A 25,768-nucleotide genomic window follows, 5' to 3' on the forward strand; every position below is an offset into this window, starting at 1 on the left:
TGCTTTGCTATGAGGTTGTTGTTGCTGCTGCTGCCGACCGCCACATTCGAATATTCGATCAGCTCAGCTGCTCTGCACACAGTGGTATTGATCGGTGGTCAAAATGTTTTAATTTAATGAACATTTCATATATTCAGCTTTTATTAAAGCATTAACATTTGTGTATTTTTAACGGTTTTATCTTTCTTAAACTTTTCATTTTATATACAATAAAAGCTTTCTTACATTTTCGAAACGTACTATTACAATTTTTAATAATAATGATTTCCAAAATTAATTTTATTTGTGTTTTTTTTAGGTCTGTTTATTTTTTTATTACATGAGTGCATTAAAATACATATAAATGAATAAACTTTTTTCTCAGATAGATTCCAAAGTTAACACCAACTCTTCAATTTTTAATACGAAACATGGAATAAATAACGGTTTTAATAAATAATTCCACTGTATAAAACGCACTAGGGATAAAACGACTGCTCATAATTCCGTCAGGCGTTTGACCGCAATATTGTGGTATCGATTAATTTTAAAGGGGATTTTAAAATGAAATTAATTATAAACATAGATTTAATTAAATTAGATTAGCATAAATAAAAAAATAAATAATAGTAACATATTTACAACCTCATACATCGGTAATATTAACCAAGCGTTATTACGACATTATGCTAATAAAATATAAACCCAAATATTTAGTTTCCCCTTTGAAAGAAGCACCTAAAATAAAATCAAAAATTAAAATTAACGAACATTTCCTTAAATTTTAATTCATAAAATAAATAAATCAAATTCCTCACCCATCGATGTTTTCGATGTTTTTCACCCAAAACATCGATGAAACATCGATGTTTTTAAAAATTAAAAAAATATTTTTTAAATTATTAAAATGCACACTTGTGGTTGTATTAAAAATAGAAAAACAAAACATTTATTCACTGATTTCAAAAAAGGAGATCATTTCTTAAATTAAGCTAAACATTTTTTAAAAAAAATGGTTTTTGTTAATAAACATAAGTTGGTCAACAACATCAGCCTTTAGGCGCGTCCTGCGGTCGAAATAATTTGCCCCGCCTTGCTGAAGGCTCTTTCTGACTCGCAGGAGTGGCGGGCACATAGAAATTTTTTGCCACTTCTTTCTGCCGTTTTACGTACCTTTCCTTTGCCTTTTTCTCTTGATAGTGACGTCACTGAAACATCGATGGTTGAAAAAAAACATCGATGATTTCGAAAAATTTCAAAAACATCGATGCATCGATGTTTTCATCGATGTTGCTGCACCTCTATTAAATATACAAATTATCGATAATTATATATTTTTGTGTACATGTGACAACCCTATTACTCAAGCCGTTGTTGTTCATTTAATTAAGCCAATATTATTTAGAAAAGGTACGCTCACGCCCTAGAAAACAAAATAAGCTGGCTAAATTCAAAGAAAATATTAAAGTATAGCACTCAGAAGTAACTAGTAATAGGAGAACTGAAAAAAACGTCTCGTTGAACTGTGTTTTCGCTTACCTTAATATTTGGGCGTTGACGCTGTCACGCATTCCAAATAAATGTGTGATTTTAAAGTGATAATTAATATTTCCTGGTAACTCTGTACAGAACCATGGTCGTGCTGAGTTCCTGCTGGTCTCCCATCATTTGGTCAGATAATGTCCGGACGGGAAGTTACGCCGTAGCCGCCTATACGGCTGCGCTGTCCGCCGTGCTCATCACGTTGATTTCTTATATGCTGGCGGGCGGGGAGTCTGGGCAGCTGTACTCACCACTTTTTGAAACTGATATCAGGACATCAATGCCCGTGGCAGGGGGATTCTTCATCATCTACTTTCTTCTGATCATCCTAGCCTCCTACTTTGTCTATTACGGCATTAAGATCAGGTTTGTATAGCTGGAATCATAAATGACAGGTCCTCTAATAATGGTTATATATATTCCTTAGTACTCGGGGATGGCTGCTCCCATGGCTGGGCCTCATTGGACTGGCCATTCTCTTCCAGTTTTGCTGGAGTCTTTGGCTTATTGGAGGCTACTACATTTATGTAAGGGCAGGCTGCTCTACTTTTAAACTAAAACTTATCCTTGCTTTATTTTGTCCCCCAGCTGGAGCAAACCTTTTCGGCTCTTATAAACTTCGTTTGGTGTGCCTATAATGTAAGTTGTAAAAAATAAAACTTATCATTGCCAGACATAAAAAATTTCATCAAAACTTTATGGACGTATAATTAAAAATCATAATTTGAAACGTTTTTAGAAATCCCTAAATCTAAAAGAAAATAATTTCATATGTATATATACGTTCGCAAAATATAGTACAATTTTTGAGATCCCATTCTATCTCCTTAGATCTACTGCTGGCTTGTGGTCTTCTCGCAGTACCAGATCTTCTTGAAAATCCAGAATCCGAACATTGAGCTGCTGATGCCATAATGGAATCTCTTTCAACCATAAGCTTGATTAATCTATAAGAATACTTTTGACCGTCCAAACGCATTTTTTACAATAAGAATTCCATTCATTTACACAGATGCCTACCAAATAGTTTTATATAAATTTATATATTTTACACACCTTTATACACGATCAACTATACTAATGTATAAAATCGAATGCCTTAGTCTGCTAAACGACAATTAAACAAATAGATTCGTAAAACTACTAGATCGTTGCAAATACTGGGTCCTTGGGGCCAAGAAATCATTGTGGGTTTTGAATATCAACGTTTATTACCGTAAATTAAGTTTAAGTGTACTCTAATTATACGAGTTTGTGTGTGTTTACATCGAGAAAGTTATTATTTGTACAGAAACTTTAAATGGAAACTTACGACCTTTAACCACTGAAGCAGGGGATCAAAACTGGATGAAAGAAATGGAAACCGGAGAGGGAGCGGGTATGCGCGGGTCATTAAATGTACATTACAATAATTCTTAGGATCGAATAATTTACAGAGCCTGGTGTTTGACACAGAGCAATGGGCTGATTTCGCAGGAGGAGTCCACTAGGTCTTCTCCTCCTTCTCCTTGTTGTAGCGCTCCAGTTCCTTAAGGAACTGCGCCTTGGGCTTCATCACGTTGGGCCGTTCTCCACGGCAGTTGGGGCAGAACCACTTGCCCTTCGGCTTCAGCACCAGGGAGACACACGAGAAATGGAACCACTCGATGGGGCACAGGTCGTTGTCGCACAGGATCATTTCACCAAAGGAAATCTTGAAAAAAAATTGAATTAGATTCAAGGATTTAAGAATATAAGACTTTTTATCTCACCTGATTGCAGACACAGTAGGTCGGCTCGTCCGGATCTATTGTCTCCGGCGGCGGCGTCTCCTCACGCGTACTGGTATTGGCATTTGAAGCCCCGGAGCCGCGTACCTTGCGTTTCTTTTTCTTGCCGGAGTTGTTGCCGCCACCTACCACTCCTGCTCCACTGCCGCTAGCACCACCGCCTCCTGTTGCCACACTGCTTGTAGCCGCGGAACCGCTGGCCAGACTGCTGGCCGCCGCTTGTAGGTTGGCCTTACGTCCCAGTGCCGCTCCGTTGCCGCCGCCCAACGACGATTTGCGCTCTCCACTACCTCCGCCGCTGCCACTGGCTTCATTAGCCGAATTGGACTCGTTGCCGCCCATCTCGAGGGAGCTACCGTTATTGACCAGGCTCTCGTTTCGCCTCCTCGAGCGCTTACTGCCCGTGCGCTGCAGATCTCCGCCAGCGCCAACTCCACCGCCGCTGACGTTGCCATTGGAGCCGTTGTTGCCGCCGTTGCTGACATGGCTGGAGCGCTCCGAGTTGGGTGTGGAGCGCCCGCCGTTGCCGGAGGGCATGGCACTTGAACCGGGCACAACACCGCCTGGATAGCCGACCAAGGCATAGTGATCCTTAGCCGAAAGCAGGCCATTCCCGTTTAGGCCACTATTACCCATTGCCGCTTGGTTACCCTGCTCCCTCATCGGGCTCTGCAGGCGCTGCAGCTTTGATGGCTGGCCGTCCTCCAAGAGCGTCGCATACCGATCGCGCTCCTCTTTCAGGTCCAGGTTTTGCTGGTCATTGTCCAGCTGGCGCAGCTTGCCGTCGATTATCTCCTGCATGTGGTTAACTATCTGCATCTTCTCGTCGCCCAGCTCCTGGGCTTGGATGAGGCTCTGATGCATTCGGGAGATACTCCGAGATCTTCGTCCGGCATCCGGGGAGTTCTGCAGGGACAAATACAGGTCGTAGTAGTGGTCCACGTCTCGGATGAGCCCTGCAAAAAGGAAAGGATGGGGAGGCGGTTAGGTTTTCCCGCTCTCTGCCCGGTTTAATCTCCGCCAGAACTCACCTCTGTATTGCACATCTATGTCGCGGATGCGGGACAACTGGCGCTGCACGTCGTCAGGCAGATTCTCCACGGAATCGATGTAGTTGTCCACATAGGTGGCCGAATTGATGGCCTCCGATTCGGATGCAATGGGGTTTATCATGTTGTTTGGGCTGCGAGTCGCTCTATTCCTGCCGCGACATCGGCTTGGGTACGTGGGATCGTCTGGGAGCTGCTCGTCCGTCGCTCTAGAAGGGATCGGCTGGATGAATATGTGTCCAATAACACTAAGATCCAACTTTTTGTATGGCGTTGCGAGTCCCAACTTGCGACTGTACTCGTGTGTGCGTGTATGTGTGCGTAGGTATTATTGCAGATATATGTATGTATACAATGGGTGGCACTTTGCAACACTGGTCATCTGGTAATTTGCAGCACTAAAATAAGTGCCCCTAACGGCACTGCCTTGGAATGAACTTTAAATATTATTTTGTTCAAATATTTTATAAAATACTTTTGAGATAGATTTCATTTTTTTACTTATTATAATTTAATATTTTAGCTTATATCCCCCAAACCGTTTTCTTGAACTGTTTTTGGAAATAAGACTAACAATAAACACTGGAGTTTATAATTTTATAAATGTATTTATTACCTTTACAAATTTATTTTAATACCGGAGAAATGAACAAGAGTGCTGGAAAACACACTTGATACAAATAGGGTGTTTGATTGTGCGGTAAATTTCCGAAAATTTGAATAAAAAAGGAATTACCCGCAATTTAAATTTATATATATTAAATTTTATTAAAAATAAAACTACTCAACTACTTTATTTGTTACTTTGATCATTCTTCACTATACAAATATATTGTTTTTATTAAATAAAGTATATATCAAATTCCATAAATTAAATTGGTATTCTTAATTTGTAACACAATATTCACGCTTAAAAAAAAATATTTATATACCGTGTTTTGTAGTTGAGTTTAATTTCATATTTTCATCTCAAATAAGACATACAAATGCAATACCCACAATTTAACAACTGAAAAATGTATAGAATTTTATAATTAAATTAAATTTGATATTCTTTATTTCAGATATTTGTATACAAGTTTTATGTATAATTTAACAATTTAAGTCAAGTCCTTTCTTCAATCAGCCTACCCCTGTTTATCGTTATTAAATGCATTATATTCCTGGTTTTGGAATGTAATATTATTATGAGTAAGAAATTCACATTTTTTTCAAATTTATATATATGACTTCAATTTTTTCTCTTTTAAGACTTTGGCACTTGCTAATTGTGCAGTTCTCATTAAATTTTAAAGTAATGTGCCATTTAAGTAAATGAGTGTAAATATGTATATATATACCAAAAAAAATGCGTTTATATGTGCATTTCTTCCTGAGTTTTGGTACCTCTTGAGCATTTGATTTAAGCCTAATTAAGTGATGTGTTGTCAGAGATTCTAAAGAAAATTGTATAATATTGTGCTTAAGATTTATAAGTTCAAAAAATCGTTAAGTGTTTTCTGCAGTCCATTATATTCCGCTTCCTGAGCTTTTAGCACGTTATTCTTGTGCATGTTGCTGTTGTAGTGTTTGGTTAGATTATACCTATGACGATAGTGAACATCACAGAATTCACAACTGCCAGAAAAATGAAAAAATAAGTTAAATAGAGATATCCAGGATCTATTTGGGAACCTACCAGTAAGGACGTTCTCCAGTGTGTACCAACTGGTGTTCCGCTAGTTTGCAGCGCAGCAAGAATCCTCTGAGGCAGAATTCACAGTGATACGGAAACTTATCGTGTTTTACACGATGCCGCCTCAAAGCGGATGGGTCTGCAAACCCACGGCCGCAAACTTTGCATTTGAAGGGCCTGGTTCCGTTGTGGGAGTTCATATGATAACTTAGAGCGTTCTTGGAGGTGTAACTCTTTGTGCACTTGGTGCAAAAGTGTCGACCGACGGCTTCAGTCACTTTATGTCGCGTCAGGATGCGATTTTCTGCACCATGGACTTCCCTGTAATGATTACAATAAATTAAATAAAAAGCTTTTTATTTATTTATTTTCATTTGTACCTCTCGTGCCTGTGACGACCGCTTCCGCTTGCGAACGACTGGTTGCAATGGTTGCATGGAAATGGTTTAACCCCCTTGTGTCGCACCTTTAAGTGAATGTTGCGGGAATAGGAGTCGTAGAACTTCTTTGGGCACTCGGGACAATCAAAGTTTTTGGTGCTATTGTGCCGGAGCAGGTGCATCTGCAGCTGGCCAGATTGACGGAAGGAGTGACCACACTTATCGCAGACATGATTTAATGGCTTGGCCTGAACCCTTTCGCGCCGTCTTCTTTTCTTTTCCTCCGCGCTTAACCTTGGTTTGTATTTTGGCAAAGGCAGCGAATACTTTGGTGGTTTGTCTTTTGGTTCAGAGGGCTTGGTCTCATCTTTGCGATTGCATTCACTTAGCACTACCTTATAGACCTGGGCTCCGGGAGCCACCATGTTTCCAATCTCCTCTTTAGTTGCACACTTTGTAATGCTTACAATCTCATTGCAAGCATGCTTTGGCTCTCTCGATGATTTTTTTTCTTCCAAGAAGTTATCAGTTTCCTTTAGAGGGAATATTAAATCTTCATTCACGGATCTCTCATCTTCTTCAAACGATAAATCATTTGACTCTAGTTCTAGTGGGAAGTCCTCTTCATCTAGCACACACTCACTGTCCGACCAAAAATCAATTTTTAAATCTACTCCCAAAGCTGCATTGGACTGCTGGGCGGACTGTTCGTAGAGGACATTTTCTAGCTCCGACTCCATTTCGTCATCACAATTTTGGAAATAATTTTTAAAGACTGGTTCTGTACTTTGGTTAAGGTTTTTATCAATCTGAATGCATTTATCACGGAAAGCAATAGATCTCTTCAGCGCATCCTGGCAAGTTTCGCAGATGTGATGAGGTAATATTTGCACTCCTCTTTGTATCTGCGTAGAACAAAAGAGTTTATTAATAAAAATAAATATAATTTGTAATAAATAATATATAGTAAATGATGGGTCGATGAATAAATTGATATTTATTGTAATTTTGTGGTTGTCGGAAAAAATAGTTATTTACTTTAGTTAAAAGTTAATAAATGTTAAAATTTTGTTAAAACTTTAAATGTCTTAGGTAGCCATAATTTAATATAAACAAAAATTCGTTTCATATTTTTTAAATTTTTTTATATTATTCCTTGAAATGTTAACAAAGCGTAAGGCGTAAAATTTTAAAATTAGTAGAATAAATCGACCCACCCTTTGAGCGACCTACCCACACTCCAGTGAGCGACTCTATGTCGTAGCGAAGCCCAACGTTATCCTTGTCGTAAAGGTCCTTGACATTGGTGTTTAGTGATAAGATTCGAAGGCAAGTGCGGCACTTGCTTCCTGGGAGCTGATCTGAGTTCTGGGTTACACTGCTTTCTTCGTCGGAGTGGCTATCAAAGAATGCACTGTCTTGAGTGGGAGTGGCAATGGTGGAAACAGTGGGAGTGGCATCACTATCCTCCGCCTCAGCCAAGAGCAGCTCAGCCAGCTTTTTGTTCTTCTGCCTTTCCACATGGCCTTTGTTTTTGTATGGCAGGTTTCCCTTTGAACACAAAAGATATGTATGTATATATGTACGTGATTAGAATATAAAAGGTGCACAAGAGGAGTTTGCGAGACACACCCATTTTAAATCACTGGCTGCCCTGGAAGACCTCATCTTTAAAAAGTTCGCCACAGATAATGGGATTCCTCCAGATTCGGCAGGGCTGGGTCGTTTTTTCTGTGGAAAGTCTCGCGGGCACTTGGAAAAGTGGAGAAAACGGTGTGGTGTTTACCGGGATCTTTGGCTACGTTTTTGTATACGGGTCTGTTGCCGCAGATGCGAACTGCGCACTTCATCCTTTGCCGGCAAACTGCGAAAATTCTGCAAAACAGCAAGCCGGGTTTGCAGGGCTGCACATCATCGAAGTAGGGGTTGCTACCAGGGCTGCGGACATGTGCGTAGCCAGAATAACTTCTTAGGGGGATGCGATTGTAATAAATAATCTCGATCTCTAGGGTAAATTGGTTTGGGTTCTTTATAATAATTTTGCCATTCATTTTACTATTTCAAGAGCTCATTTATTTTCCAAATGTAAATATTTGTATTTAAATTGGAAGTCTTTACATGGGCCTGTACTTTTCAACGGCCACTACTGTACATTGAGAACTAGTTTGCTCACATGGCGCGAATTTTAAATATTCCATTTGGTTACTTGTTTTAAAAAGTTCAAAAAGACAAATCGTTTTTTAACAAATTTTCTTAGTACAAAAAATTATAAATAAGTAAACTTTAAACTTACTTATTTCATTTTTCTAAGATTTTAACAGTTTAATAACCAAAACAAAATGTGAACAAGTGCTTCACTTATCCTCCAGCAAAGATGTGTCTGCGCCATATAGTATTTTCGCCTGCTTCTCGACTCTCGATTGGTGATGTTTGGATTTGAAGTGGGTCCGCAGACTGTTCTTCCGATTGAAATGTGACTGGCACAGCTCGCAGCTGAAGAGAAAAAAAATTAATAAAGATTAAAATATTACGCCGGGCATAGAATGCTACTACTAACTGGTATGGCTGTTCGCCTGTGTGCACCACTCTGTGGTGGTTAAGCATCCTTTTTTTCTTAAAAGCCTTATTGCAGACATGACACACGTACGGCCTGTGGTCGGGGCTCTCTTTGTGGTTTCGCTCGTGGTCCAACCGCCTGAGGCAGTTGTTAAACCGCTGGCCGCAGTACTTGCACACATAAGGCTTTTCACCGCGATGCTTGATCCGTACGTGCAGATTGAGCAAATGTTGGGAGATCTCCCTACGGTCGCATTCCTTGCACTGGTACTCTCTGATCCCCAAATGCCGCTTGAGGTGCAGATTGAAATTGCCTTTTTCGGTGAAGGATCTGCCGCACTGATCGCAGAAAAATTCCACTTTTTTTCTTTTGGAAGATGGTACTGCTCTCACGCCTTCTTGACTTTTGTATTCCTCGTCGATGACTTCTTGGTTTCCATAGTCCTCTTCTATGACTTCTTGGTTTTTGGAGTCCTCAGGATCCTCATTTGAAAGAAGAGGCTCGTTCATTTCCTTAATAATGTCCTCGCATCTCAGGGGATCCATTAGATCGACAGAAGAGGGTACAGGGCCAGCCAATTGATAAATTATGTTTTCTATGGTCGTAAACCGAGTCTCATCCAGTTTTTTAATGCATTGCCTTGAAGTCTTCGCCGGTACAATTTTTGTTTGTTTTTGTGAGATATTAATTGGTTTGATCTTCACCTGGCTAATATCAATACGGCTTTCTGGATCTACAATATTAACAGAAGAAACTTCAGGTTCGGCAAAAAACCTAACAAGGTTGTCTCTTGACTTAAACGCAGTCTCATCTGGTTCCCTAGTGCGTTGTGTTGACATCTTCCTTACAGAGGGAACATCAGGGTCAGAAAAAAAATTTATAAGGTTTCCCATGGTCTTAGACGGAGATTCATTTCGTTTCCTGGAGCGATGTGGTAGAATCTTCCTTGGCACAGGTACTTTTTGTTTGTTCACCTGGCTAATATCCTGGGGCCTAAGGGACTTCACGACATCAACAGAAGCGACTTCGGAGCGAGAAAAAAAATTAACTAGGTTGCATATGATCTTCTCGGCCGGTTTCCTTGTGGGTTGTTGTGGCATCTTCCTCAGCACAGCCATTTTCGGTTTATTCACTTGGATAATGTCCTCGCACCTTAGTGGATCCACGGGACCAATACAAGACACGTCAGTCAAATCCGGTCTCCAGCTGCGTTGTGATGAAATCTTCCGCAGCACAGCCATTTTTGGTTTCTGTGAGGTATCAAATGGCACAAGTTGCACTCTAATTTCTTTTTTGTCACTGTCGTACTTCATTGGAGTACCTAAATCCGATTGCGCGTCCTGTGTCTCGACCCAAGAGTCGTTTGTTTTTAATGGCACTTGTTGCACTGTAATTTCTTTTCTGTCAATATCGGTTTTCAATGGAGGGGCTAAGTCCGCTTGTGAGCCCTGTTCCTCGAACCAAGAGTCGTTTGTTTTAATGCAGCGCTCCCGGAAGGCAATGGCTTTGTTGAGGTCTCGCAGACAGGATAAACAAATCCTTGAAGGCACACCGGGCTTGTCACTTAACTGGAATCGAATATGGCCCTGTGACCATTAAGAGTTTTCACCTATTGGTGTAATAGTTTACCCAAATCCCCGTCAGCTTCAGGATATTTTGCAGGACGTCGCTGCCTTTCATGTCGAAGAGACTCCTAGCGTGCTCCGCATCCTGGCTACAGGTGCGACACAGCACGGTCATTTTGCTGCTCTTCGCTTCTCTTTTACTTTCAATTTAATTTGTTGGTCTTTTGTTACCCAAAAAAACCGCTTCTGGGTAAATGACGAAATATTGCAGTCGACGCCTTGTGAATGACAAATTTAACACCGGGCTACAAAAATGTAGTTCTTGGGTAAATATTTGAAGATACCTGTTGATTCTCTTAATTAAATTTGGAACATAACATATAGTAGTGTGCAGAACTTTCAATAAAAAGGGGTGATGTGTACAGTAATCTTTAATTACACTTATAAAATGGTAGGTACTTTATTTTTTAAGCTTACTATCTTATTTGATAAGTTATAGTATCACCAGTGTGCATTTCAATTTTCGGTATCAATGGTGGGAAACGCTCAAAATAAATTGAAGAAAGTTGCTTTTAAATTAAATACCAAATTTTTCATAATTTTTCAGACCCTTTGTTAAATTAAAATGGAAACAATGTTCTACTCAACATCCAGCACAGTTTTGTCCCCGACATCCTGTTTCTTCGCCTGCTCCTCGACTTTCTTCTGATGCTGCTTGGATTTAAAGTGGGTAACCAGGCTGTTCCTTCGATTGAAGTGCGTCTGGCAGAGCTCGCAACTGAAGGTTAAGCAAATTAGTAAGGATCCAAACAGTTTGACCAAAACTTACTGGAATGGCTGTTCGCCTGTGTGAACTACGCCGTGTTTTTTGAGAACATCCCTTGTCTTGAAGGCCTTCTTGCAGATGGGGCAAACATGAGGTCTTTGGTCGGGGCTTTCCTTGTGTTTCCGTTCGTGGAACAGCCGCTTGAGGCAGTTGTCAAACCGCTGGCCACAAAACTTGCAGACATAGGGCAATTCGCCACGGTGCTTTACACGCACATGCAAATTGAGCAAATGTTGGGTGAACTCCTTGCGATCGCACTCCTTGCACTGGAACTCTTTCGTGCCCTTGTGACGCGTGAGGTGGACATTGAAGTTGCCCTTTTCGCTGAAGGTTTTTCCGCATTGATCGCAGAAATAGAGTCTCTGCTCTTTTGCATGAGCTCTTTTCAGCGCCGCCCACTTATTTCGGGTGGCATATTTTTCTTCTTTGGTCTTACTCCTTTTGACTGGAGTCTCGACATTTTCCTCATTCGTTTTCTTTTTTAAGCACTGTTTTGACTTTGCCCGACTTGTCTTAAGAAGTCTTTCTCGATTTTTTCGTTTGCAAGATGGTACTCCTTCCATGATTTCATGGTTTCTGCGTTCCCTTTCTAAGACATATTGGTTTTTGAATACCTCTTCTATGATTGTTTGGTTTCCTGATTCTTCGGGTTCCTCATCTGAAAGCAGGGGCTCGTTTTTCACATGGATAATGTCCTCGCACCTCAGGGGATCTACAAGATAGGGAGAAGGCGCGTCGTTAACAGTCTCAGAAACATCAATAGCCTTAGACGGAGTCTCATCCGGTATCCTGGTCCGGGGAGGTGGAATATTTCTGAGCACAACTTCCACTCTAAACTCCTCTTGGCAAACGACTTCCTCCTTTGGAACGCCCAAATCCTTTTCTTGGTCTTGATCCTCGAACCAAGAGTTGTTGATTTTGATACAGCGCTCCCGGAAGGCAATGGCTTCGTTCAGGTCTAGCAGGCAGGACAAACAGATCCTTGATGGTAAGCCAGGCTTCTCACATAACTGCAATTGAACATGGTCTAGCAATTATTAAGATTTTACACTTGTTGGTATGATTCTATACCAAAAGCCCAGTCAGCTTGAGAATGTTGTACAGAACGTCGCTCCCTTCCTTGTCGAAGAGCGTCTTGGCATGCTCCGCCCCCTGGCCACAAGTGCGACACAGCGCGGTCATTTTGCTGGTCTCGGCTCTCTATTTGTTTAAAAATTAATTAGTTTTATTTTGTTAAGCAGTCTGTTTTGGTTTGCTAAGAGAAGTATAACGCATCCGGGTGAATAGTAAAACATTTTATACTACAACTGGTGAGTGACAAACTAACACTGCTCAACAAAAGGGCTATTTTTCATTAAATATTAGGTTCGATTTTCTGTTTCTGTAAAGGCAACGTTTATATTAGTGCTTAAAGATAACATTTAAAGTTTAAAAGTTATATTAAAACTACCCTACATACAAGAAAAAATGTGCAATCTTAAAAATGTATTTTGATTATATCTCAATTCATCTATTTTATTAATATGGATATATTTTTTGTTTAATAATTTATAAGAAAATATTTGGATGGATAACTAACTTAAAACTCCTTGGTCTCTAACTGATCCTTCACCGATAATTTGTTTTCTTGTAATGTTGCACCACCTTTTTCAGGTGCCGCTTCAGAACCCTGCTCATGCCTCCGTTCGTGGCGCAATCTCTTAATGCATATGTCGAATCTCTGGCCACAGTACTTGCACTTATAAGGCTTTTCGCCGCGATGCTTGATCCGCACGTGCAACCTGAGCAGGTGGGCGGAGAACTCCTTGCGTTCGCACTCGTTGCACTGGAACTGCTTCAATCCTGAGTGCCGCAGGAGATGGAGATCGAAGCTACCCTTTTCGTTGAAGGTTTTGCCGCACTGCTCGCAAAAAAAGAGTGCCTGCTCCTTGGCTCTAGTCCTTCTAGCTGCTGCTCTTTCACAGTTCTTCTTCGCTTCATCAAGTGGTGTTGGTTCTTTATATATTTCCACCCTCTTTAACGGTTGACTATCTCGTCTTCCGGAATCTTCAAGCTCTATGTCTGAAAAAAGAGGTTCGTTTTTCACCTCGATGAGATCCTCTTCGCCATTTGACGGATCTAAAGAGTCTTCGGGGGAAAACAAAACGAAATCTTCCTCTTTTGAGACCTTGGAACGCAATGGGATCTGATCCGATTTCCTGTTGCGTAAAGGTGTTATTTTCTTCCTTACTGAGCTCTTGCGTTTTGAAGTACTGACGGGTACTATCTCCACTCTAGGATCATTTTTTTTAGGACTACTAATGTTTGTATCCTTAGTCTTATCTAAAGTGATCAAGGCTTCCTGCCAAAAGTAGTTTGTCCTGATTAATCGTTGGCGAAAGGCGACAGCTGCGTTCAGGTCGAGTAGGCAGGACAAACAAATTTTTGTGGGCACTCCGTACTGGTCGGTTAACTGGAATCGAGCAGGACTACCAATTATTAAGGAAATCTACCTTTAAGACCGCAAAACCTACCCAAATCCCCGTCAGGTCGAGGATATTTTGCAAATAGCCCCTACCGTCCTCATCGAAGAGTTTCCTGCCATGTTCCGCCACCAAACCGCATGTGCGACATTTTATCGGCATTCTACGGATCTTTTTCTTTCCGTTTCCAGTCATATACAACTTATTTATTCATTTTTTTTATTTATGAAATAAATATATTGAATCCATACCAGGCGTACTAAAAACCTATGCAATTAAACAGAGTTGTTGGTTGTTTACATCAGTGGTGACGGACCTCGTAGTGATTGGCAAACGACTTGGAGAGGATGATGGCTGAATGGCTAGTTTCTCACAAGGCAACAAATTATTTGTACATTATTTGAATTATGATTTTTTTGAGTTTTTTTTTTGTATCCAACTCTGCCTACTATTTGTGCTGATTTTAGTGAAAATGACAATTTTACGGCTGTGAGACATTTTTAATAACCAAATGAATAAATAAAAAATAATAAAGTTGTGGTCAAGTAAAAAAAAAATTTTAAGTTAAAAAAAACTATTCTTAATTTAGAAGTATCAAAATGGCACTGCAAAAGATTGATGAATTCCAAAACATCTTATGTGGGAGATATTTGAAAAGAGTTTAGATTCTCCATTTTCAGATTGTTAGCATATAATTGGCCTTTTTTATCAGTTAGCTTAATATTGTAATAATTGTTTTTTAAAATTTAATTTCATCAACTATCGTTTAAGATTATTGTTTCATTGGTTATGTGACTGCAAATTCTTGACGGCAGAATTTTAAACTCTCACGGGCTTGTTACGGAAGATATATTTATGGGATAAATATAAATATGATTGTCTTTATAAATAATAATTTTACTTCTGTTGCAAAATAACCTATTCCATTTCCAATTTTTCAATTGTAAAATGAGTAGAATTAACTTGTATACTAAATGTTGTTAATGATTATAAATTAAATATGAAAGGTTATTCAATGCCAAAGCAAAAATTATATACAGAAAAATTAAGCAAATGAATTTTTGGAAAAGTTACAGAGGTAGTAGTAAAACAAGGAAGGGCAATCCAGTGCCAAAACATAAAACATATAAGGACTATTAAAGTATTTCTAAACCTTATACACATTATGTATAAACAAAATACATTTTTTCTGCTGCAAAAAATCTTAATTGAAAAATTCCTGCTTATCTGATAATATTGAATTTACTGCGAATTGTACTTCTTGAAGGTCCAAGCACTGCTCATTGTCCAGAATGGCGGTTGCTCTTTTCTGATGGGCCTGCGATTGGAAATGCCTCTTCATATTTTTCTTTCGAGAAAAGTTAACATTGCATATATCACAACTAGAAGGGAAAATAGTGTTTCACTGTAATTTAAATATGTACATTTGAATCGGTTTACTTACTAGAAAGCATTCATGTCGGTGTGCAGAATCTTGTGGTGGTTCAAGCAGGTCTTAGTACGGAATTGTTTACCGCACTCATCGCAAATGTATCTTCGGTCTCTAATGTGTTTCATTCTAAGGTAATTCAATTATATTTATAAATCAAATTTATATCAATGCCAAGAAATGCCTATCAACAAAGATACCTAAAACTACGTCTTATTTTTAATTTTATTACGGTTAAAAATAACTTACTGTTCGTGCCGGTTCTTAGCCGTGCTGGTAAAAAACGTATCCTGGCAGAAACTGCACTTAAACGGCCGTTCGCCCATGTGTCGAACTCGCTGATGCAGTTTCTGCAGGTGTATGGACACGAACCGCCTGTCGCAGAAATTGCAGGCGAAATCCCTCTGGCCAGTGTGGCGCAAAAGATGCATCTTTAGGTTGTAGTTGGTCTTAAAGAGCTTTCCACACTTTGTGCACTGCAGAGATTGAGTTTTTCGGGTCCCAATCCTTTTGGCGGGTGGAATGTTCTCAGCTGCCTCCGAAGGCTTTACCGTCTTTATGACCACTTCTGTTTTATTCAGGCACAGCTGAGTTTTAATGTTTATAAACTCTCCTTTTGAGACTCTCAATTGACCGTTGGGAATTGCGTTTCCTTTTGCTAACAAAGAAGTCTCAATTAGAGGTTTTTTATGGTTTTGTGGAAATCTGGTTGAAGTGGGTGATTCTCTAGTTGGTAATTGCTTATAGTCCTCAAATTCTTGATCATTCTCAAATGCCTTGTTATTTTGATAAGGATATTTGGATACGTTACATTTTTTTGCCGAGAGCAACACTTCACTATGGCTTCCTTTTTGTGGTACTTTTAAGCTTTTAAAATCTAAAGCTGTACGATTTAGGTCTAGATTTAGAAAACAATTCGATACCTCAATTCTTTTACAGTTTGCATATTTTAGGCGATTATTCTCATTAAACCATTCTTCGTTGACCTCTGGTTCTTGATCACTCTCATTTTCCCGATATTTCAGTTTGCAGAGATGGTCAAAATCTAAAGATTCTGCATTGTTCAAGTAAGATGGTTTCCATGTTAGATTGTCGACATTTAAAATAGTATCAAATTCCTGTCTTTCTAGTTTATTCTCGTAGTGCTCTGATTTTGCATCACTATCATTTTCCTGATTTTTAATTTTATAGAGATGGTCAAAATCAGGAGACTTTAATTTATTTATGTCAAAAAGTTTAAAATCTCTTGTATTGTCAAGTTTTGGTTTCATATAAAACTTTTCTAATTCCTCATCACTTGCATTTGATTCTGAAATGTTTTCTAAAATAGTTGATAATTCCAGGTCGCAGGAGGAATCTGCATTCGAATTAGTATTTTTCAAGTGAGTTCCCAGATCTGGGTCACTTGCAGTTCTCTTTCTCAGCATTTGATCCTTCTGGTTCCGTCGAATGCGTTTCCTGAACTTAACTTTTGTGTCTGGAATCAGATGAAAACTAGATACCTCATTTTCTTTGCTGTTAGCATTTTTTAAGCCAACTTCTGAATGGACAATATTTTGGTAATAATGATTGTTCTCATTGAACCATTCGTTGTACTCTGTTTCTTGATCACTCTCATTTGCCCGAAGTTTAAGTTTACAGAGATAATCAAAATCTGGAGATCCTGGTTTGTTCAAGTGGGATGGTTTCCATTTTAGATTGTTATTTTTTAAAATAGTACCCATGTAGTTCTCTGATTTTTGATCACTCCCATTTGACTCATATTTGAGTTTGTAGAAGCGATCAGGAGACTCTGTTTTTTTCATGTTAAATAGTTTTAGATCTCTGAAATCACTTGAAGTTTTTATATTATCGATATCTAGTTTGGTATAAAACGCTTCGGTTTCCTGATCACTTGCATTTGCTTCGAGTATGTGTTCTATATTTTTTGATAATTCCAGGTCGCATAAGGAAGCTTCTTCCGAATCCGTATTTGTCATCTTTCTCAGCATCAGCTTCTTGTGGTTCTGGCGAATGCGTTTCCTTAACGTAATGGTCATATTCAACTCTTTTAGACAAGAGGGGCAAATGTGACGCGGTAGGTGCTCCTCCTCTCGTAACTGTAAATGGAGTAATTTTGGGGTAATTTCATTGAGGTATTGACAGCATCAACGCACCGATAGTCCAGTAACAGCTTTTACCTTGGCGAGAACGCCCCGGTTGAATATAATCCTTGGATTCTTGTGGCGTATATATAAACCACACAGACGACACTGAACATCCATTGTGATTTTAAAGTTTTTTAAGTCCATATAGCTTTAATCAGTAACTCCGCGCTTATTTTCGATGATATTCCAGCAGAGAAAACATCCGAATGTAGGTAGTAAAGTTTTTTCTTGCCTTTCCCAGCGTTGCCAGATCATCGTTAATAGAAATAACTGTTTTTTCATTGATAAAAGAACATAACGCGAACCAGTTTAATTGGTAAAATGTTTACTGAAAAAACCTATGTTAACCTTTTAGGTATTTTACAGTTATAAATATCCGCTTAGTTTCCTTAAAAGTTCAAAAATCGTATGTTTAATATTATTTTATTAAAAATTTTAATTTGTAATTATAATTATTTTTTTTAATAATGCTTGGCACACGGTTCTTGGGTCAAAAAAAGTTCTTTGAACCACCGAACCGAACCAACATAGATTTGCGATAGCCTGCATCCCTGGCATTTGTAAAAGTTTGGCGCCCATTTCTGCGTGAAAAGTTAAGCATACAGCTCTTCCTCCATAATGGTTTCGTCATATTCGAAATCCTCAAAAGGCTCTTCCTCGTCCAGCTCTTCGTGTTCCTCATAGTGATCTTCGTCTATATCCTCCAAAAGAGCATCCATTTCGGCCTGGCTCTCTTCCATATCTGCCTGACCTTCTTCCATATAACCAGGACTCTCCTCATTTTCGGGGTCTGAGTGTAATTCCCCTTTTGGATCCTCTGCTAGCAAGTTCTCCCGCTTTCGATGATACTTGGTGGAATAGTGGCGATGCAAAAATTGCGCCTCCTTGAACTCCTTGTTGCAGGTGAGACAGCTTCAAAACAAATTTAGTAGAACAATACGGTTACTAAAATTATTTCTAAATAGTCTCAATAGATATCTTACATGTGGATATCCGGCCGGTTGCTTTTGTGCCCCTCCTGATGTTTGTTGCGACCTTTGTCGCTATTAAATCGTTTTCCGCAAATTCCGCATGGAAAAGACAGCTCGTTTGGATGCACTTGGCTGTGGGAAAGCAGGAATTTTAATGTGGGACAAGAATTATTAAGGAGGTCCAGTCTTACCGCTCATGCCGACAGCGGCTGGGACTATTGGCGAATCCCATGCCGCAGAACTTGCAGATGTATGGTTTTTCGCCCTTGTGGTGAACCCGGATATGCAGCCGAAGCAGCGGCATTGTGTAAAACTTGCGACCGCAATCGTCACACGAAAACTGTTCCTCGAAGTGGCGCAGCTTGTGGTCTTTCATGTTGCTCATGTCGTTGAAGGACCAGCCGCACTGGTCGCACACATATCGCTTTATTGAGCGATCGACCTTGGGGCGGGGTCGCCTCTTTCTGGGTTTGCGGACCGGCTCCCGAAGAGGTGGCGGTGACGGAGCAGGTGGTTTCCTGACCTCCGGCACACGAATTCGCTTGAGCATGACGCGTGGAGATTGACTATTGGGCAGCTTTTGAACATCCCGCATTATTTTCTTGGCCGGTGGCGATTTTATTACGGTTTTCACTTCCATGATAAACTCCTTATTATCCTCCATGTCGCTTATATCATCTTGGACCTCCTGTTTCATCAGAGGATCGTAGTCCACCTTCAGGTCCGCTACGATGCCCTTTAAGACACCCACATTGGTGGCGGATGTTGATGTCTTTGGGTGCAGATTCTCGTGCGTTTTCAGGCAGCGTTGCCGGAAGGCGATGGCATGGCTCAGGTCCAGAAGACAGCAGGAGCAGATGTGCTGAGGAAGCTGCTTTTCCAAAACAATCTGAAAAATTCTTAGTTTATTGATAGTCTAAGGCACTAAACATAAAGGACGCAACCTCCAAGCCCGTGATTTGCTCGATAGCAGTCCGAATGCGATGGTTGCGCTTCTCGAAGATGTTTTTCGGATGCGGCGTAAAGATCCGCTCGCCGCAAATGCGGCATTCGCTGGCCATGACTGCGGGAAATTGTTATTAAGTTAATTTTATACTAAATTGTTGCCAACTTTTTTATGCGCCGGCAGAGTGGTTTGGAAACTAGTGTGACCGTCGCTTGTTGAAACAAAAATCTCCTTTGGCGCGAAAAAATATATCTTCCAATTCGTTTGAGTTTTTTTAAATAGCACAAAAGTACTAGCGATAAAAAATATTTTTATTTTATTTGCCTTTAGCAACAACTTTATAATTTCCTTTTAATTTGCTTTGGACTTTTTAAATAAATTCCCTGATACGGTGTGTACACACTAGCATCAACAAACATCAGCTGGCTTGCTCTTCTTCTTGTTCTGCCAGTCATTTTGATATTCCGAAATATAATGCTACATAGTTATAAACAATTTGCTGTTGCTTCGTTTATTTAAAATGTTTGAGCTGCGCTCAGTTTGCCGAACTTGTGGCAAAAAAGTGAGAAATTCGCAGGCCACCAAACTGAATGAAAAATCCAATTATCATTTAATTAGTTTGGTAGAAAATATCACCGACATGTTTGTAAGCGTCTAAAGATGAGTTATTTTGTCTTCTTTTATTTATAATTTTACCTTATTGATTAGCTGGAGCTCGATAGTGGTATGCCGGATCTCATTTGTAATTTGTGCAAGCTCCAGCTGGACAGTATTTTAAAATTTCGCAACATGTGCTTAGAGGCCCATCAATCCTTTTTGTCCATCAAAAAGAAGGTTTTGCAAAGAAAAGCACTAACTGTTGAGAAACTGCAGGAGGAACAACTGCTCCAGAAGATTAAAGAAGATGATGGTCTCTTAGAGGATGAGCAAAATTATGTAGAAGATGGAATTAAGGAGGGGGATTTACTGAAGGATCAAGAGGAAGAGGAATATCAGGAAGAAGATGCCCAAGACAAGGCGGACCAAAGGGAGGAGTGTCAGGAGGAACATTTCCAAGAGCAGAACTCAGAGGAGTTTTACCAGAGGCCTAGGACGACCCGTGCCCGCAGGTCGAAGCAGGTGATGCACAGTGCTAAGACGTGGATCTGTGACCAGTGCGGTGGAGTGTTCAAGTGCTCCACCTACTTGAAGCTGCACATGCAGCGTCACACCGGGCACAAACCCTTTGAGTGCGATATCTGTCAGGCCAAGTACTACACGGAGAACGAGATGCGCCGCCACAGAATCCTGCACTCCGATGCCAGGCCTTACGCTTGTCGCTTTTGCGGCAGGACTTTCCGGGGATGCAGCAGCAAGGTCGTCCACGAGCGGACTCACACAAATGAGCGGCCCTTCCAGTGCCGACATTGCGATAAAGCCTTTACTTCGACGTCCACGCGACAAAGGCACGAGATGCTGCACGACAACCAGCGGAAATACCAGTGAGTAGGAAAATTCGGTTGAAAAATATGTCTGTAGCACCCAGATAGAAAGTACCACTAGATTAATTTTATTATGAATATTGTTTTTTCCAGATATATATAGTTTTTAATTTCGTTTCTTTTTCAGCTGCGAGACCTGTGACCAGTGGTTCCTGCGCTCCATTCACTTGACCTCACATCAAAAAACCGCACTGCACTGGAGAAAACTTGAAAGTGCTTTGACTGCCTAAAAAGCGGTAAAGCACAATATAAACATAATTTGTAGGTGCTTCGACTAATTTAGAAAGAAGATAGACAATTTAAATTGATTTGACTGCCAAAAAGAAGACGTTTTAAGTTGGTTTTATTTTTAAATTGTGCCTAGAAAAAGGACAAAAAAAATGTATGTTGCATAGATGCCTATGCAATAAATCGCCCACAATTAAAATTTGTAACGAGTAACTTGAAAGGGGAAAAACATAATTTTAAATTTCAGTGCAATGTCAGCGTTGCGTGGCGAAGGCCATATTGGTAGTGGCGAACAGAGAATGACATATTTTGAGGGTTGAATATTGAGAATGTCACTTGTCTTCTTCTTCCTTCCAAACAATAACTATATTATATACTTCTAATCGATTTGGGTGCATTTATTTCTAAGCCATGAAGTACATTTGCAGGACCTGTTCACGAATGGCTGATCCTGGGGCTGCCAAAAACATTTTTGCGCCCACGAGTGCATCCGTTTTACGACAAATTGAGACACTGACAAATTTGCAGGTGAGTGTGGGTGTGTTCAAAAGGTTTCCAAGGCAAAAAAAAAAGAACGGGGTGCCAGCTCAATGTTCTATAACTACTTTTCAGCTAAAAGAGGATGACAAGTTGCCCAAATTTATGTGCCAGGAGTGCCAGCACGATTTGCAGATTGCCATCGACTTTCGCAGAGTTTGCATTGAGGCGCAGGAGCTACTAAACTTGCAGCTGCAGCAGGAGAAAAAGGAGGAGGAGGCCTTTGAGAGCCTGGCGGAGCAATGGTTAAATGAGGAGGAATGCTCATCCAACTCGTCGGATCCACAAGATAACGGAAAAGTAAAGTCCGAAATCCTGAAACACACACAGGATAGAGATGCTAGCAAAACAATTTCAGTTGTTTCAATCGAGCCTGTGATCATCCAGCCAGCTTCTAAGGTGGAGCACCTGCCTAAGAAGAGTCCGGGTGTTCAACCAGAACTCCCAGCGAAAAGACGGTTGTCGGATGACCTCCCATTTTCGGCGGGGCCTCAAAGTCCTCAAGAGATTGAAGCCGTTGACGATTTAGACTCCTCCAGTCACTCGTGCAGCAAATGTGGCCTTGACTTTGACAATCTGGACGAGCTTAGGACACACAAATACCATCTGCACGACGTTCCACAGAATACCAAGTAATCATTATATTATATATATACACAAACTCCATTAACTTCGGCTATTTAAAATATATTGCTGGCACAAAATTCCTTTGATGAAAAGTCTTCAAAGATTTTTTAAAAGATTCTTGAAAGATTTTTCTAAAAGATTCCGGTTTTCTTAAAAATTGCAAAATATATGCCAAACTTTTGAAAAGGTTTTATTAATTTTATTTCTGTTTTAATTTTCATTTTAGAACGAATTATTTTTATGTTTTTTAATTCCGCCCCTTGTTATGGAAATCAAAGACGGATCTTTAATAATTGGATTTTTCTATACGCCAGTTTTAATTCCTCAAACTTACAAAATTACAAATTCACAGTATGGAGATATATGCATTCCATTTAAGAGCACCAATTAATGCTATTTGCCTTTCAGGTTCGTCTGTGACCACTGCAGCGAGGGTTTCCGATCGGCAGCCGCACTAAGAAAGCACTGCCAAATGATTGAACTTCCAGAAACGCACGAGTGCACAAAATGTAAATTGAAATTCCACAACCAGATCTTGCTAGAGACCCATGAGGAGCGGTGCAAAAAGCCGCCGGAGACCCACCACGTGTGTCACCTCTGCGGAAAACGGCTTACCACAGCCTTCAACCTGAAGAACCATCTGGTTCGTCATGCAGGCACTCGGCCCCATAAATGCGACAAGTGCGATGCAACCTTCTCTGCCGCCGCAGAGCTCAGTTCGCACCGGAAAACCCACACATCGGAGCGTCCGTACGCCTGTCGGTACGACTGTGGGAAGACCTTCCGCTTTTGCAGCGCCCGCAGCATGCATGAAAGGTAGAATTCAACCAAAGCTATCTAATCAGTTCACCCATTCTCATCTTTACTATTGTATACCAAAGAATTCACATGGACGCCAGCAAACGTATCTACCAATGCGAATACTGTCCCAAGTCCTTTGTGACCCCGAGCGACTGCAGAACACACCAGAAGTATCACAACTTGACTCGCGATCACAGGTAAGCATTTCGTTTTGAATTAAATACTTTTTATACAAGTTGGCACATTTCATTTTAAAAAACTAGAATATAAAGTAATAAATAAATGAATCAATAGAAATTTAGCATTCTATATAAAATGCAAATGTAAAATAAAATTGATATGCAATTTGATTTTTATAATGTATATCAATCGCTGATAAATTAGCTGAGTAAATACAAAATCCCTCTCTTTTATCCAGCTGCGACACTTGCCGGATAAGCTTCAAGCAGCTTAAGCACTACCAAGCTCACCTGAAATCAAATGCTCACAAGACCCTGGAAGCGCGTGCCAGAGCTGTTAAGAAATGAATCCCTCTTCCCCGCCAGCAGAAATTTGGAAATTTAAAAAGAACTGAAATCAATTTCATCTACTGCATTTTAATATATAAGTACTTAAATGATATTAATAAAGCTTCCTTTTCGTAATCATGTGGACAATCTTATATCTTGCTCATCCTAGAACATCATGGCGTTTTCAATGATCTTCTCGTTGTCGTAGATCTCCTTGGCGTAGCACAAACTGGGATAGTCGAAGGCGGCGCCATAGCGGTTCCTGCATCCGGTGGCGGCCTTTTCTCCCGGAGTATAAACGGGCTGACCAACGATATTCGAGGTGGCAAAGTTGCAGGTCAGCACGAAGTGGTTGTAAAAGTCCCGGGAGAAGCGCACGGCGGCACATCCCACGTGGGTGTTCTTCTCGGCCACGGCGATGGTGAACTTGGCCACAGCCTTGTTGGGCAGCTCCTCCGGGAAGCTGGCTAGGATCTCGGGAGAAGCATTCAGGCGCTCGGCGAACCAGTTCTCAATCTGCTCTTTCACAATCTCAGCATCGCTGTACTCCGTCTCAGCTCCACTGTAGCTAAAGATGGCGTTGTTCTGCCCGGCGTAAGCGAATCTCTCCGTGCTGCGGCATTTGTCTGGGAGGGACTCACAGGTGTACACATTAAGCAGAGCCAGGTGGGATAGCTCCTCGCACCAGGACATCTTGGCCATGCGGATTGCTTTGGGTAAGCCTTCTACTTTCCCTCCAGCCACGTTGTTGCGTAGCTCGTTGAAGAGGGTCAGGATCAGTTTGTGATGTGGTTCGATCTTGACTTTGCGCACATCCTTGGGACAGTTTTCACTGAAGTTCTAAGTACAAGTATAGAATAATACATTTTAGTTCTCATATCAAATTTTTTTTAAGAGATCATCTTAAGAATCCAAATGGTTATAATTTATACATAATATTTTCTTACTCCCTTGTTATTGCAGGCAATATGTTTATCCAGACAAGTAGGGAGAGCACAATAGTCCACGGCATAGGAAATCCCAACCACAGCTAAGAGGATTGCACTTTTAAAAGCCATGTTACTGGTGCTTGGCTAATAGACTTCAACTGAGGAACCATAGTGGATGGGCATGCTTTTATATGGCACCGAAGCCGAGCTAGAAAGCTTGTTCCTAGTCAGACATTCGTCGGAACCCAGCTGGAAAAATAATGGGAAACAGACGCCTACTGCAATTGGATTACTAGCAAAAACCTACTCATAGTTGTCCTATAAATAGAGACTTCTAACAGTCTACGCTTCAGTGCAAAAACAGCAGCGAACATGGCCTTTAAGTCTCTGATCCTTCTCAGTGCCTTGGTGGGACTCACCCTAGCAGTGGACTACTGTGCCCTGCCCACTTGCCTGGACAAGCACATCGCCTGCAACAACAAAGGGGTAAGATGTCCCACAAAAAATGAAATCATCCACTCTTTCCGAATCCTCCATTCAGAACTTCAGCGAAAACTGTCCCAAGGATGTGCGCGAAGTCAAGATCGAACCACATCACAAACTGATCCTGACCCTCTTCAACGAGCTACGCAACAACGTGGCTGGAGGGAAAGTAGAAGGCTTACCCAAAGCAATCCGCATGGCCAAGATGTCCTGGTGCGAGGAGCTATCCCACCTGGCTCTGCTTAATGTGTACACCTGTGAGTCCCTCCCAGACAAATGCCGCAGCACGGAGAGATTCGCTTACGCCGGGCAGAACAACGCCATCTTTAGCTACAGTGGAGCCGAGACGGAGTACAGCGATGCTGAGATTGTGAAGGAGCAGATTGAGAACTGGTTCGCCGAGCGCCTGAATGCTTCTCCCGAGATCCTAGCCAGCTTCCCGGAGGAGCTGCCCAACAAGGCTGTGGCCAAGTTCACCATCGCCGTGGCCGAGAAGAACACCCACGTGGGATGTGCCGCCGTGCGCTTCTCCCGGGACTTTTACAACCACTTCGTGCTGACCTGCAACTTTGCCACCTCGAATATCGTTGGTCAGCCCGTTTATACTCCGGGAGAGAAGGCCGCCACCGGATGCAGGAACCGCTATGGCGCCGCCTTCGACTATCCCAGTTTGTGCTACGCCAAGGAGATCTACGACAACGAGAAGATCATTGAAAACGCCATGGTGTTCTAGTCCGTTCTCTGCATCCGTTAGATAATCATCAATGACTTTTAAAAGTACTATTATTAAGTGAGCATGCAAATAAATAGCTAAAAGAGCTAACAAATGTTTTTTACATACCTTTAGAGACAAAAGACTCTCAACCCATTCCGCAA

The 25,768-nt window shown here is 40.8% G+C and overlaps 12 protein-coding genes across 17 annotated transcripts; 4 read left to right on the plus strand and 8 right to left on the minus strand.

Moving 5' to 3' along the window:
- Nucleotides 1-1,298: 1,298 nt before the first annotated feature.
- Nucleotides 1,299-2,664, plus strand: LOC108041825. The gene is made up of 5 exons (XM_017119857.2): nucleotides 1,299-1,389; nucleotides 1,609-1,887; nucleotides 1,949-2,048; nucleotides 2,110-2,160; nucleotides 2,353-2,664. Exons 2-5 carry the CDS (start codon nucleotides 1,613-1,615, stop codon nucleotides 2,434-2,436), a joined length of 510 nt encoding a protein of 169 aa, XP_016975346.1. The 5' UTR covers nucleotides 1,299-1,389; nucleotides 1,609-1,612; the 3' UTR covers nucleotides 2,437-2,664.
- On the minus strand, nucleotides 2,546-4,680 carry LOC108041823 (inhibitor of growth protein 2). The gene is made up of 3 exons (XM_017119856.2): nucleotides 4,322-4,680; nucleotides 3,273-4,246; nucleotides 2,546-3,214 (listed from the first exon to the last, which is right to left on the minus strand). Exons 1-3 carry the CDS (start codon nucleotides 4,461-4,463, stop codon nucleotides 3,008-3,010), a joined length of 1,323 nt encoding a protein of 440 aa, XP_016975345.1. The 5' UTR covers nucleotides 4,464-4,680; the 3' UTR covers nucleotides 2,546-3,007.
- Nucleotides 4,681-5,373: 693 nt separating this feature from the next.
- On the minus strand, nucleotides 5,374-8,298 carry LOC108041820 (zinc finger protein). The gene is made up of 5 exons (XM_017119851.2): nucleotides 8,027-8,298; nucleotides 7,628-7,945; nucleotides 6,395-7,299; nucleotides 6,018-6,335; nucleotides 5,374-5,956 (listed from the first exon to the last, which is right to left on the minus strand). The coding sequence occupies exons 1-5, from the start codon at nucleotides 8,060-8,062 to the stop codon at nucleotides 5,809-5,811; spliced, it is 1,725 nt and encodes a 574-aa protein (XP_016975340.2). The 5' UTR covers nucleotides 8,063-8,298; the 3' UTR covers nucleotides 5,374-5,808.
- A 12-nt stretch (nucleotides 8,299-8,310) lies between these two features.
- Nucleotides 8,311-10,843, minus strand: LOC108041819 (putative zinc finger and SCAN domain-containing protein 5D). 2 transcript variants are annotated; one of them, XR_001769171.2, is made up of 4 exons: nucleotides 10,581-10,843; nucleotides 8,952-10,519; nucleotides 8,688-8,887; nucleotides 8,311-8,332 (listed from the first exon to the last, which is right to left on the minus strand). XR_001769171.2 is itself a non-coding variant. In XM_017119850.2 (3 exons), exons 1-3 carry the CDS (start codon nucleotides 10,689-10,691, stop codon nucleotides 8,749-8,751), a joined length of 1,818 nt encoding a protein of 605 aa, XP_016975339.2. In that variant the 5' UTR covers nucleotides 10,692-10,843; the 3' UTR covers nucleotides 8,466-8,748. The 2 variants fall into 2 exon arrangements, 1 of the variants encoding a protein (XP_016975339.2); XM_017119850.2 differs by lacking the exon at nucleotides 8,311-8,332 and having other exon boundaries at nucleotides 8,466-8,887.
- Nucleotides 10,844-10,931: 88 nt separating this feature from the next.
- Nucleotides 10,932-12,524, minus strand: LOC108041821 (zinc finger protein 32-like). Its single transcript, XM_017119852.2, has 3 exons — nucleotides 12,414-12,524; nucleotides 11,346-12,352; nucleotides 10,932-11,294 (listed from the first exon to the last, which is right to left on the minus strand). The coding sequence occupies exons 1-3, from the start codon at nucleotides 12,522-12,524 to the stop codon at nucleotides 11,156-11,158; spliced, it is 1,257 nt and encodes a 418-aa protein (XP_016975341.1). The 3' UTR covers nucleotides 10,932-11,155.
- LOC108044619 (zinc finger and BTB domain-containing protein 49-like) lies at nucleotides 12,457-14,251 on the minus strand. 2 transcript variants are annotated; one of them, XM_044458932.1, is made up of 3 exons: nucleotides 13,856-14,249; nucleotides 12,922-13,794; nucleotides 12,457-12,542 (listed from the first exon to the last, which is right to left on the minus strand). In XM_044458932.1, exons 1-2 carry the CDS (start codon nucleotides 13,997-13,999, stop codon nucleotides 12,922-12,924), a joined length of 1,017 nt encoding a protein of 338 aa, XP_044314867.1. In that variant the 5' UTR covers nucleotides 14,000-14,249; the 3' UTR covers nucleotides 12,457-12,542. The 2 variants fall into 2 exon arrangements, with proteins under 2 accessions (XP_044314867.1, XP_044314868.1); XM_044458933.1 differs by lacking the exon at nucleotides 12,457-12,542 and having other exon boundaries at nucleotides 12,816-13,794; nucleotides 13,900-14,251.
- A 387-nt stretch (nucleotides 14,252-14,638) lies between these two features.
- Nucleotides 14,639-17,524, minus strand: LOC108050673 (zinc finger protein 470). Its single transcript, XM_017132453.2, has 4 exons — nucleotides 17,390-17,524; nucleotides 15,483-17,332; nucleotides 15,249-15,362; nucleotides 14,639-15,186 (listed from the first exon to the last, which is right to left on the minus strand). Exons 1-4 carry the CDS (start codon nucleotides 17,522-17,524, stop codon nucleotides 15,009-15,011), a joined length of 2,277 nt encoding a protein of 758 aa, XP_016987942.2. The 3' UTR covers nucleotides 14,639-15,008.
- A 304-nt stretch (nucleotides 17,525-17,828) lies between these two features.
- On the minus strand, nucleotides 17,829-19,494 carry LOC108050674 (myoneurin). The gene is made up of 4 exons (XM_017132454.2): nucleotides 19,296-19,494; nucleotides 18,543-19,240; nucleotides 18,364-18,483; nucleotides 17,829-18,292 (listed from the first exon to the last, which is right to left on the minus strand). Exons 1-4 carry the CDS (start codon nucleotides 19,410-19,412, stop codon nucleotides 17,974-17,976), a joined length of 1,254 nt encoding a protein of 417 aa, XP_016987943.1. The 5' UTR covers nucleotides 19,413-19,494; the 3' UTR covers nucleotides 17,829-17,973.
- A 263-nt stretch (nucleotides 19,495-19,757) lies between these two features.
- On the plus strand, nucleotides 19,758-21,526 carry LOC108050676 (transcription factor Ouib). The gene is made up of 4 exons (XM_017132458.2): nucleotides 19,758-19,943; nucleotides 20,006-20,778; nucleotides 20,906-21,039; nucleotides 21,435-21,526. Exons 1-3 carry the CDS (start codon nucleotides 19,818-19,820, stop codon nucleotides 21,006-21,008), a joined length of 1,002 nt encoding a protein of 333 aa, XP_016987947.1. The 5' UTR covers nucleotides 19,758-19,817; the 3' UTR covers nucleotides 21,009-21,039; nucleotides 21,435-21,526.
- On the plus strand, nucleotides 21,414-23,618 carry LOC108050675 (zinc finger protein 70). 4 transcript variants are annotated; one of them, XM_017132455.2, is made up of 5 exons: nucleotides 21,414-21,534; nucleotides 21,619-22,175; nucleotides 22,579-22,986; nucleotides 23,052-23,168; nucleotides 23,390-23,618. In XM_017132455.2, the coding sequence occupies exons 1-5, from the start codon at nucleotides 21,418-21,420 to the stop codon at nucleotides 23,496-23,498; spliced, it is 1,308 nt and encodes a 435-aa protein (XP_016987944.1). In that variant the 5' UTR covers nucleotides 21,414-21,417; the 3' UTR covers nucleotides 23,499-23,618. The 4 variants fall into 4 exon arrangements, 3 of the variants coding, with proteins under 3 accessions (XP_016987944.1, XP_016987945.1, XP_016987946.1); XM_017132456.2 differs by having other exon boundaries at nucleotides 21,477-21,534; nucleotides 21,593-22,175; XM_017132457.2 differs by lacking the exon at nucleotides 21,414-21,534 and adding an exon at nucleotides 22,397-22,521 and having other exon boundaries at nucleotides 22,072-22,175.
- On the minus strand, nucleotides 23,548-24,563 carry LOC108050679 (antigen 5 like allergen Cul n 1-like). The gene is made up of 2 exons (XM_017132460.2): nucleotides 24,428-24,563; nucleotides 23,548-24,320 (listed from the first exon to the last, which is right to left on the minus strand). Exons 1-2 carry the CDS (start codon nucleotides 24,536-24,538, stop codon nucleotides 23,646-23,648), a joined length of 786 nt encoding a protein of 261 aa, XP_016987949.1. The 5' UTR covers nucleotides 24,539-24,563; the 3' UTR covers nucleotides 23,548-23,645.
- A 193-nt stretch (nucleotides 24,564-24,756) lies between these two features.
- On the plus strand, nucleotides 24,757-25,715 carry LOC108050678 (antigen 5 like allergen Cul n 1-like). Its single transcript, XM_017132459.2, has 2 exons — nucleotides 24,757-24,895; nucleotides 24,951-25,715. The coding sequence occupies exons 1-2, from the start codon at nucleotides 24,782-24,784 to the stop codon at nucleotides 25,623-25,625; spliced, it is 789 nt and encodes a 262-aa protein (XP_016987948.2). The 5' UTR covers nucleotides 24,757-24,781; the 3' UTR covers nucleotides 25,626-25,715.
- Nucleotides 25,716-25,768: the final 53 nt, after the last annotated feature.

The sequence above is a fragment of the Drosophila rhopaloa genome, unplaced genomic scaffold (genome assembly GCF_018152115.1).
Source record: "Drosophila rhopaloa isolate 14029-0021.01 unplaced genomic scaffold, ASM1815211v1 contig_178, whole genome shotgun sequence".
Taxonomy (NCBI): Eukaryota; Metazoa; Arthropoda; class Insecta; order Diptera; family Drosophilidae; genus Drosophila; species Drosophila rhopaloa.